At 46.7% G+C, this 11,745-nt stretch overlaps 1 protein-coding gene across 1 annotated transcript; it reads left to right on the forward strand.

Annotated features, from left to right (window-relative positions):
* Window positions 1-1,308: 1,308 nt before the first annotated feature.
* Window positions 1,309-7,334, forward strand: MAP1LC3C (microtubule associated protein 1 light chain 3 gamma). Its single transcript, XM_060643367.3, has 5 exons — window positions 1,309-1,580; window positions 1,682-1,737; window positions 1,917-2,023; window positions 4,382-4,758; window positions 6,683-7,334. Exons 1-4 carry the CDS (start codon window positions 1,523-1,525, stop codon window positions 4,584-4,586), a joined length of 426 nt encoding a protein of 141 aa, XP_060499350.1. The 5' UTR covers window positions 1,309-1,522; the 3' UTR covers window positions 4,587-4,758; window positions 6,683-7,334.
* Window positions 7,335-11,745: the final 4,411 nt, after the last annotated feature.

Here is an 11,745-nt window from a genome sequence, read left to right on the forward strand (position 1 = left end):
CAGAAATTGAGGTGGTACTTAGAGGGCCAGGCCCAGAGCCAGCTTTGCTGGTCCTGGGTGTGGGGACCACTCTTGGAACTGGACGGTCTGGACAGGACTCTACCTTGGTGCACCTCGCCAGGTGTGGATATGCAAAGTGCGCATCCTGCCTGCCCTTCCCACCCACAAGGCGACTGAGGTTTAAGTGAGACTGTGCATTTGAAAGTTGCTTGACTACAGACGTGCAGGGCCTGCGCCCTTTCTAAAGGGCATCAGAGGGAAAGAGAGAGGATGAGGCCACTTGTCAGTGAGGCCATCATTTCATCACTCGATGTCCATTCCTGATGATTAAGCAAAGCACTGAGATTCCCACTCTTTGATTCACGAAGTAAACATACAGGGTGTACCATCACCTTCCTATCACTCTCTGTTCATTCAAAAACTCTTCACTGTTGAGTGACCCTTCCAGGAAATAAGTACAGGGAATGTAAACCGTCTGTACATTCAGAGTCCAGAGGTCTTCCCGGATGATGGGCGTACATGTCTGGAGGCAAGCCCTGGACGCTGGGACCTAGAAGATCTGTGTCTCGCCTCTTACCAGCCATTGGATCCCAGGCAAATCAGTTAACCTTCATGGGCCTTTGTTTCTTATCTCTCTCTCTCTCTCTCTCTTTTGGAGAAAGAGAGAGCATGAGCAGGGTAGAGGTGCAGAGGGGGAGAGAGAGAGAGAGAGAGACAGACTGACAGAATCCCAAGCAGGCTCCATGTTCAGAGCCTGATGCAGAGCCGGAGATCATGACCTGAGCCGACATCAAGAGCCACTCTTAACCAACTGAGCCACACAGGCACCCCTGTTTCTTATCTCTTAAAGGGAGATCTCTGGGGTCACTGAGCTTCCTTCTCTCCTTTACTGCAGACAAGATAAAATGTCAGCATATACTAGAGTGTAGCCCTACCTTGTACCAACTCTGAGTTTTAACCTCAACGGCCTCTCTTACTAGCTGTGTGACTTTGGGCAAATGCCTTTCCCTTTCTGATCAAAGGTTTCTTTCTGTGAAAAATGACAAGGTCTGTTGTGAGAATTAAGCAGCCTACTTCAGCATTGGGTGGCCCCATCCTGGCCCACTTTCAAGATAGCTCATTATGGAAGCACAAGAGTGTCCTTAGCAAACAGCTCTTTGACCTCTCCAGAGTTCTCAGTGCAGACCTAGTCTGCTTGATTACACAGCCCCTGGTTTTGCTGCGAACCCTAATTTCTCCAGCAAAGAAATATCTTGAAGTGATCATGAGCAAAGTGGCCTTCTCGGACCAGCAAGCAGGTGGCTGTTACAGGTCCTTCCTCAGGACTGACCTCCTCCTGCCCAGGGAGGGGGTGGGAAAGGCGGGTTGGAGACGCCTGATGTCACACAGCCCTACATAAGGGCCTCCTTTAGACTCCTGCGGGTGGTTTGGAAGCAGCTGGAGGAATGAATTAGGTCCTGGTTGTGGGTTTTTGTTTTTTTTTTTTTTTTTAAGTCAGACACAGACACAGCTGTTGAGCAAAATGCAGACTCCACAGAAAACCCAAAGCCTCAGACCCTTCAAGCAGAGGAAGAGTTTAGGTAAAGTTCTCAGAGTTGCTGTCTGGGTTGCCAGAGAGAGGGAACAGGATACAGGCTTCTCTTGCTGTTTACTTATTCTTTTGTCTTTGAAATATTCACAGCAACCAGACAAGAGGAAGTTGCTGGAATCCGGGCAAAGTTCCCAAACAAGATCCCGGTAAGACTCCATTGTGCTTTTTGAAAAGGAGTATGCCTTGTTTCTTGAAACAAAAACAAAAACAAAACACCAAATATAACAAGAAGAACAAAAAAAAAATCCCCACTGGCTCTCCCTGTTCTAAGTTTCTAAGGCAGTGAGAGCTCTGTCACATTCTTAGGGGTTGACCCTCTTGACAGGTGATAGTGGAGCGCTATCCCAGGGAAAAGTTCCTGCCTCTGCTGGACAAGACCAAGTTCCTGGTCCCTCAAGAGCTGACCATGACCCAGTTCCTCAGCATCATCCGGTAGGTGACAAAGTACATGTGGCGGCATGTGCTGGGCTTTTTCTGTTTGCTTTGTTAGTTGGTTTGGTTCTGAGGATGGGAGCATTCTGGAAGAGAGGGAAAACATTTTCTCTGTGACTCACCTTTTAGCATCTGTAGTGCCCAGAAAAGATGCTCTGAGAACTAATCCAGTTTAAACAGGTGGGGGAACTCCACAGATAACAAATCTAAAGAGAGTAACTCTTCTAAAATGTTTCAGAGGTAGTCTTGGCTCTGAAACTAGACCGAAAATGCCTTTCCTCTACGTGCTGTTTAAAACCCAGTCTGCATTTTCCCAGGAGAGACACAGTACCTTTAAAGGGTGTGTGCACCAGGGGATTGGGGACCTCTTCAAAAGGCAAATATTCCCTGCACTGCTTAGACCCTGGGTGGCAGAACAGGGAAGGAGTACCCACACATGCCCCTTCCTTGGGTTAAGGCACAGTGAAGAAAATGGAGCAATTTTTAAAGTTTCAGAGGGTTAAGTAGTGTCACCTGACACGGATTCAATAAAAATGACTTGGGAGTAATGTGAATACAACCCGGGAGGTAATTCTTCACAGGGTTGAAAAGTCCGGTGAGGCCAGCCCTTGCAAGCTGCCTAGATGCTTGTTGCTTGGAGAATTCATTATGAATGTGTGTTGCTCTCGGTTTTGTTTGTCTTGATGAGTTATTTAAGAGCGTCCTGATTTCCTCTCCTCAGGGAAGCTTACGTTGGCCCAGTGTGAACAGAGGTGGCTAAGGGAGCATGAAAGTTAGGATTATATCCCAACATGTTGATGTAACATAGTGTGACCTCCCCTCCCCCACCTCCCTCAGAAACAACCCTTTGAGGGGCGCCTGGGTGGCTCAGTCGGTTAGGCGGCCGACTTCGGCTCGGGTCATGATCTCACGGTCCGTGAGTTCGAGCCCTGCATCAGGCTCTGTGCTGACAGCTCAGAGCCTGGAGCCTGTTTCGGATTCTGTGTCTCCCTCTCTCTGACCCTCCCCCGTTCATGCTCTATCTCTCTCTGTCTCAAAAATAAATAAACGTTAAAAAAAAAAATTAAAAAAAAAAAAAAAAAAAAAAAAAAGAAACAACCCTTTGAGTTCCGAAAGCTATTCTTTTTCTCCGTCCCAGACAAGAGTCATCTCCTTTCCACCAGCCCTGACCCACTCTCCATCCAACTTTTGATGTTCCAGGATGTGTATTGAGCATCAGTTATGTTCTGTGTTCTTTCTGGGCTCTGTCTTTACAGCAGTGAAAGAATAGACAAAAATCCTCGTCCACAGCCTCCTCCTCCAAGGAATGCCACAACCCCCATGGAAAGAGAGCATGGCCAAGGACAGGAGATGGGGGTGTAGACTCTAGGAGCAGAGTTCCCTGCAGAGCTGAAGGCAATGCGCTCGTTCCCAGCTCCACCCATACCCATTGCAGAACACTTCTTTTTTACCCAAAGACAGCCATACCCATACAGTCGTCAAAGCTAAAATCTCTGGGGTTATTTTAGGAAGGATTATCTAGTTGTAAAATTAATCAGCTTCCAGCCACCTGTGTCCCAAAGCTACATGGACCTGAAGGTTCAAAGCTTTGAGGCCAGAGTGGGCAGGTTGGGCTGCCTCTGCAAGCAGAGCACATGGAAATGTGCTGCAGGGGGTGCAGAGCCCTTACCTGGGCGTCTACATCATCACATTGTCCTCCACTCCAGGATGAGCCAGGCTTCAGACTGACCTTGACATTTACAGCATGTCCAATTGAACTTTGCTGTTTCTCCATTTCCTTGAGGTGGGGGAGAGATGGCCAGGGGCAGGTGGGTTTGGCGGAAGGGCACACTTGGAGGCAGCAACCTTCTAAAATGTCATCCCAAGGCTGTTTAACAGTGAGATGCTGGAGGATATTGTAATCACGTTTGTATGTCTGGGGATGTGCAAACCTTTGGTTTAAGAGCAAAGAGCTTATTTGCTTAGCATTTTTGTGTTGGTATGTCCCCTAGTAAACAATAGGATTGCCTCACCCTTTTGGCCCAACTGGGAGGACTTATGGTATTTTAAAGCTGCAGGAAAGGAGTAGGGAGCAATTCTATCTTCCTGAGTGTCATGATCCTGCAACCCTCTGGGATGCTTCCCAGGCAAACTGAATTAGAATCTCTACGTGTGGAGTGTAGGAATCTGTATTTTCAGCAGGCACTCCTGGGTCATTGTCAAGTTTGAGGACCATTCCTAGAGCGGGGAAGTGGGCTCCTTGGGTAGACATGTTTGCAGTGAACAAACAGAGGTAAGTCAGGCCTTGGGTCAGGAGCCCATGCCCTGCCCAGTTAAAGTTTCCCTTTGCTGTCCCCCCCACCCCCACCCCCCACCTAGGAGCCGCCTGGTCCTGGGGGCTTCTGAAGCCTTTTACTTGATGGTGAACAATAAGAGCCTGGTCAGCATGAGTGTGACCATGGCAGAGGTCTACAGGGACTACCAGGATGAGGACGGCTTCGTGTATGTGACCTACGCTTCCCAGGAGATGTTCGGCTGCCTGGGCTCCGGGAAGACCCTGCTGTCCTCTGCAGAGCATGTCTAGAACCTGTTCTCAAACCTGCGGAGACATGGACCAGCCCCAGTGTGTGTGGCAGGCAGTGATCAGCACCAGCCATCACAGGGACACCTGGCCACCCCTGTCTCCTTTGTGAGGCTCCAGGCTCCCATGTGCTCCGTGTAAGATGGCATGCTGGCTCTTGGGAATCGTGTAAATAGTAAGTCCTTTCTAAGTAGATCTTTATGGTTCTCTGACAATGAGCTGGAGAAGGATCTAAGTGTCTTGTGTGGTGGAGGCCGGCAGGCTCTTGGGGAGTCTGGTGTCACCCCGTGTGGGCAGGAGTCCTGTGTGCGCTCGGTCATTGGGAACTTCGGCCTGAGGACGGGTCTCAGGGGAACCCCCGCGTTCTTCAGGGGGCAGGGGTCCTTATCTGTGTCGTTCCGGAGACGATTGTTGTATTTTCACAGCCTTCACTCCACCTTCTTTTCTCTCAGATTCTGTTTTATCTGTTTATACCATATGGATTTATGCCAAAGATACAACTGATCAATATAGAGTCACTTAACTCGTACATGTTTGCTCTGTGCCAGCTATGTAAGCAGGTCACGTGTCTTAGTGTTTCATCACAACTCTTTCTGGTTAATTATTGTTATCACCATTTCACAATGAGGAAACTGAGGCCCAGAGAGATAAAAAAATGTTTTCCAAATTCACACAACACAATCTGCTGGGACTCGAGCCCAGAGAGTCTGGCTTTGGAAGCCACACTCCTAGCCCTCTGCGAGGCCCTCCATCTGATGAGGTTACTCTGCGAGTTCAGACTGGCTGCTTGAGCCACAGAGCCCACTTTCATCAACTTAGCCCACCAGGGAGACTTGCAACCTGGGGAGTGTAGCAGAGCTCGGAACTCATGGAACGAGTGACAGTGGGTGTTTGGTTTAGCAGCTGCAGCACCAAGTATGAGCACTCCAACTGTGCTTGGAGGGTATTCGTCAGGGAAGTCTTTGTAGGGTGTTCCACTTGAGCTGGGTCTTGAAGCATGGATAAGAGTTTGTCTAGAAAGGAATTTTATTTATTTATATTCAACATACATTTGTTGAGCACTTACTGAAAGGGAAGTCTTATCCTAGGTGCTGGAAATACAACACTGACCAAGACAGGTAAGGTCCCAGACCTCAGGGGTCACAGTTGATTCTAGGAAGGGAAGAAGGACAGTATTCAAGATGAGTTTAGATGCTTATAAGTACAATAAAGAAAAACAAAACAAAACAGAAGGTAATTAGCAGATTTAATCCTTTATGTAGGAGGGTCAGAGAGAGCTTCTGGGAGGGAAGAACTTTCACTTGGACCCAAATGATGATGAGGAGCCAGTGGTGGAGGCTAAGCATGCCGGGGGGAAGGGTGGCTGTGAGGTCCAAAGATTTGAGAGCTTTACAAACGGAAAGAGTTCCAGCGTGGTTGCAGCCAGGGAAGGGGAGAGAAGCTAGGCAGGGGCCAATCCTACAGGGTCGACTTTGCTAAAGTGTTAGGGTTTTATTTTAAGGTTGGTAAGTGGAAAAGGAGAAGCATTCTAACTGGAGAGAGAGAGAGAGAGAGAGAGAGAGAGAGAGACTCAGTGAAGGTGTGATCTCCCTAACATCCCCCAGTGGCACTAAGCTGGCCTTTGCCCTCTGCTCACTCCTGGATCCGTGGATCCGTGGATCCGTGGATCCATCGTCCTGCTCCAGGCTGCATTTCACTGCTCCCAGGCAGCAGCCAGCCCACTCTCCTGCCCGTGGCTGTCCTTCCCATGCCCAGCTTGCCTGGTCTCCTGCTCTACTCACTTCCTCTAACATGCATCCATCAAGTCCTCTCTGCCATCTGCTGAGTGAAACAGCGCCTCCCAGATTTGTTCTCCAGATGTATCCTTTGCTTCACCTTGAGCAGTGAATATTCTTCCTAAATGAGTCCATTTCCCAAGATTGACTGTGACTTTGAGAGCTGGTTGGCGCTGGACATCCACATAACTGGCTGTGCCCGGGGCTGGTGCTCTTGCTCCCAGTCTTACCCGTCCCTGCGGCTGCTGTTGAATCCAGCATCTAAGATTATCATCCCTCTGGATTGTAGCTGGGTGAACTGCTGTGCTCTGTTTTGTCTCCAAGACCCTTCCCAATATGGCTTCCCTCCTGCATCGACCTCAGGCTGCCTCATTTGTGGTGGACAGTGTCCAGTTTCCTGCTGTATAACCAACCAGCCCAAGTTCAGTGCATGATACCATCACGGCTTTTTTGCGCTTATGGAGTCTGTGAGTAAAGATTCCAGAAAGTGCACAGTGGCAACAGCTCCCTGCTGTCTGGGGGCTCAGCTGGGAGATCCGAGGGCTGGGAGTGACTTGAATGGCTGGGAGCTGGGATCATCTAGAGGCTTCTTTGGTCTCATGTCTGACTCCTGGGCTAGGATGACTCAAGGCCAGGCCCAGCTGAGACAAGAGGAGCTCCATGTGCCTCTCCCAGTGTGGGTTCCAGGATGGCCATCCTCAGAAGGAGAAGTGGAAGGGCATGTGATCCGAGGAACCAAGACCGCAGCTGACCTGTCCCTAGGTGATGAAGTCCAATTGATTTTGGTCCGGATTTTTTTTTCCTTTATTTTCTTAGCATCTACTCAGAGGCATAAGATTAAATGGCAATGTGTACTTCTGTAAATTATGACTACTTTTCTGTTACAGTATTCATCATTGTCTATTGATTTTTACGAGCTCACAAAGTTGAGTGACTCCCTCTTTGTATACCATATGTATTAAAAATAATTACCCAGTTCCTTTGGTCTTGTTTATGGCAGACTGTCTTACATAACTCCTTTTTATTCTTCTGTGATCTTTTCCTTGTGGATTCTGAGTTCACGTTCTCAATAGAAAGTTTCTCCTAACTCCACGATTATAAAAAGTATATACCCATCCTGTGTTTACTTCTAGCACTATGTTTCCATTTTGTTTACATTTAAGTATTTGAATGAAGTGGAATTTATTTTGGTAACAAAAGAAAGTATGCAGTTTCAATGCTTAACCAAGTGTTACCAGCACTTTTAATAAGTTATCCATGGGTATTTGAATTCGCTGCGGTTATGCGTTTTTGTCTTAGTACCATAATAACAAAAGAATGCTTAAGAACAATGGACTGTGGCCTTCCTTTTTTGGATTCCGCATGGCTTTTGGTAATGCTAAGCACATTTGGCTAATCAATGCTTGGTGATAGATTAGAGAACCTGAGCTGTCCATTTCAGAGGGAGATACTAGAATGATGGGATTGTGCCATTGCTTGTTTTTACAATGACCAGCTCAGCCAGGAAACCATTTTGGTTTTAGTGCCTATTTCTGTGCAGGAACCATCCTCTTCCATAAAACCAAAGAGGATCAAATAAAAATGCATCTGCTTATGTCACAGCTATCACAGAATCTACAGCTGATCTGATGCACTTGACTGCCTAGACCAGAGATAAGCAAACAGTAGCCTACTGCCTCCAGCCATCTGACATGGGCTATTTTTGTAAGTACAGTACTTCTGGAATACAGCCATGCCATATCTTTACCATGGGCTCTGGCTGCTACTGTGCAACAATGCCAGAGTTGAGTATTTGTGACATAGACCGTATAACTTGCAAAGCCAAAAATGTTTACTGTCTGACCCTTCATAGAGGAAGTTTGCTGATCCCCTAGTCCAGGTTTACAGTATAATTTTATCATCAAGATGTCCTGGGGGATAAATCACATTAAGAACTTTCTTTTCATTGTTGTTGTTTTGGTCCTATATAAGATGAGAAGGAAATTTCCCAGTCGCTGGATTCATTGATTTTGTGTTGCTAAGTCCTTGACTGGAGGCGCTGAATGTAGACACATAGAGTTCTCCACTGGCCAAAAGCTACTCCTAATCATGGTTCATATTCACCAGTCTCCTCCAGGCCCACTCACCCTTCCTTTGCCTCTGAAATATGGATGGGGGATTTCTAGTGTGAACTGTTTCCTTTCGGGAACAAAAGAAACCAGTTCATACCCATTTCCCAGCCAACTCCCTTTGGGTTAGGAGACCTCAGCTGCTCACAGCAGACAGGCCCATCACACAAGACTAAATCCAGGGCAGGGCTTTCCAACCTGTGCACAACTGGAATTTGGGTCAGTAATTCTCTGTTGCGGAGGCTGCCGTGGTATCATAGGAGACTAACAGCACCCCTAGCTTCTATTTACCGAAGCCAGTAGTACTGTCCCCTCACCCCAGTAGTGACACCAAAAAATCTCCAGCCATTGTCAAATGTCCTCTGGGGGGTGAAATTGCTCCCTGCTCAAAACCACAGTTCAAGTTCACTCTAGACCAGAAGTGTGGTCTGTAGACAAGCAGGTCAGCCTGACCTAGGAGTTTATTAAAAATGCAGAAGTTCAGGGCTGTCTCCAGACCCATTGAGTCAGAACCTACAATCTGTCAAGATCACCCAGGTGATTCACGGGCACTTTAGAGTTTGAGAAGCACAGGCCCAGACATTATGGGTAGTAACAGCCCTGAGGCTTTCTCCCCTCTTCGGAAAGTGCTCTACCTACACCCTCCTCTCTCAACTTTGTGAGCACACAATTTGGCACACACACTGTGGTGTCCTGGGACAAGCCGGAACTTTGTCATCTGACAAACCTAGGTTCAAAAGAAGAGTCTGCCCCTGTGTGTTTGGGGGATTATTTAATCGACGTCAGTGCCCTCATCCGAAAAATCTCTCGTTTGTGTTTCAGAACATGTGGGCCTTCTGAGCAGGTTATTGACGAAAGATCAGCACACTTTTGGTACCAAAGTTTTTAAATCACATATGAACGTTTCTCACAAGTGATGAAGTCACAAAGGCAGCAAGGTTCCCACTAGCAAGACCATACCCGGAGCGGCTTCCTCTACCCTATGAACTCACTGGTTCGGAACTCAAGGGTCTCCATTGACATTTATGTCAGAGCCGACAAGTGCCACCAGGTGGCGCCAACACCACTTCATTAGGTTTAGAAATTACCAAGCAGTTTGCTGCCAATAAAGCTAAATCCCCCCAATTTTAAAGTCACTAATGGGGTAACTCCCCATTAACTCTGAAAAGGCTAGCTCTAGCCAAAGAGGAAATCAGACATAAATGTTGGGGAAGAGTACACAGAGCATTATATGTGTCTCCTTGACGTGAATGCTAACCAGCCCACAGGAAAGAACTGCTCAGACGTTAACGCTACAAAACATCAGGAAGGAAAGCAGGGTCCTCCGAAATCCTGGTGCTGCTGTGGAAACCAGAACCATCATAAAGACACAAATGGCCCAGATGGATTCTGGGAGCAGGGTTGGAGAGTGAGGACCATGGGCCACCATGTGGGAAAGGAAGTCAAGAGAGGGATAACAGTAGAGAATTAGTAGTAGCAGAAATAAAACAAGTCCCAAATGTCATTTTACCTTTATTTGATGCCTTTTATCAGAAGATATATGCTTCATGAATATTAGTCCTCCTCCAGTACCTAGTTCAGAGAGCTCAGCCACACCCAGGCATCCTAGGCACTGAGTTATGGTATTAGAATAGCTTTTCAGTTCCGAAGATTAGATTAATACCTGCAAATCAACCGTGTAGAACCTCTAAGTCAACAGGAGACCAGAATCTGGGTTGGGGGTGGGTGGGGTCAGTGGGCAAGAATTTCCTCGACTAGATTCAGTGTCTGTGATAATTTGGAAGAAAGGGGTGCTCCAAATGGGGAACAAAGGATTTTCAGTCACTGAAAACGACCAGCCCCAATGATAAAACAAAATGGACAGTATCTTGTGAACTTAAGTATCATGGTTCCCTCTAATGCCACATCATTTTGGCAGCAACCTTTCGATTTGGCCCTCAAATCGAAAGACATTGCCTTGTCTCCTCATTCTGTGTCTTTGTCACTTCTTGCCAAACGTTTCATGTACTGGTTCATCCTTTCTTGCTTGTGCTCTATTTTTATTATCTTTTAAGCATTTCAGGGTCATTGTTCATGTTCTTTCATGTCTGGAGTGTCCCTCCCTCTAGGGATGACATTTTCCTGCTTGTCCTTCAAGATCCAAGGCAGCTTCTTGACTTGGTTCTGTGCTCCTTCCATTTCATCGATGAGTCTTATTTATTTGGGAGTTATAATGACCCTACAATTCATAGTCAATATTCACTAAGATCTTGAAAGATACTTATTATTGTTATTATTCCCATTAAGGATGAAGAAACCCAGGTCAAGAAAAGTCAAATAAAATTCCTAAAGGCACAGAGCCAATAAGCCTACAGATCAAACTCACATTTGTATCATCCTGTGTTTCAAACATTGCATGGGACATACTTACACTTAAAAAAAGAGGGGGTGGGGCCCTTGGGTGGCTCAGTCGGTTAAGCGTCCAACTTTGGCTCAGGTTGTGATCTCATGGTTGGTGAGTTCCGGCCCCACATGGGGCTCTGTGCTGACAGCTCAGAGCCTGAAGCCTACTTTGGATTCTGTGTGTCTCTTTCTCTCTGCCCCTCCCCTGCTCATGCTCTGTTTCTCTCTCAAAATTAAAAAATAAACATTGGGGCGCCTGGGTGGCTCAGTCGGTTGGGCGGCCGACTTTGGCTCAGGTCATGATCTTCCGGTCCGTGAGTTCTAGCCCCGCGTCAGGCTCTGTGCTGACAGCTCGGAACCTGGAGCCTGCTTCACATTCTGTGTCTCCCTCTCTCTGACCCTCCCCTGTTCATGCTCTGTCTCTCCCTGTCTCAAAAATAAATAAACGTTAAAAAAAATTTAGAAGAAAAAAAAAACATTAAAAAATTTAAAAAAAAAGAAATTTTGTTTATCTGAAATTGAAATTTAACTGTGTGTCCAGCATTTTTTATTTTCTAAATCAGGCAACCCCATGTGTGGCTCTAGTATGGGCTATGGATAGCCTTGCACCTTAGGACTCTATGTTACACAGTAAATTTTTAACAAATAGAACTACACCCACCTTCTGGGTCTCAAACTTTCCATGGGGTATTCCCCACTTTGATTCACTGGAAAATGCCAACTTAATCTTTAAAACCAAAGTCAACTGGCTTCTACCACCCCAGGTATGGATGGCTATTCCCCCTGCCCTTCCTGCATACATACCTTGTGCCTACATTTATTATTGCTTTTTCTACAATGTCTTAATTATTATGATTAGTACCTTGCCTAGGAGAATCAACATAAACTAACATTGCA

Source organism: Panthera onca, chromosome F1, assembly GCF_046562875.1.
Source record: "Panthera onca isolate mPanOnc1 chromosome F1, mPanOnc1 haplotype 2, whole genome shotgun sequence".
Taxonomy (NCBI): domain Eukaryota; kingdom Metazoa; phylum Chordata; class Mammalia; order Carnivora; family Felidae; genus Panthera; species Panthera onca.

Bases quoted from the DNA above. Each gene is read 5' to 3' on its own strand.
- MAP1LC3C (XM_060643367.3), top strand. From the start codon at position 1,523: ATGCAGACTCCACAGAAAACCCAAAGCCTCAGACCCTTCAAGCAGAGG. The intron at 1,581-1,681 runs GTAAAGTTCTCA...AAATATTCACAG, and splicing joins CAAGCAGAGGAAGAGTTTAG to CAACCAGACAAGAGGAAGTT. The intron at 2,024-4,381 runs GTAGGTGACAAA...CCCCCCACCTAG, and splicing joins CAGTTCCTCAGCATCATCCG to GAGCCGCCTGGTCCTGGGGG.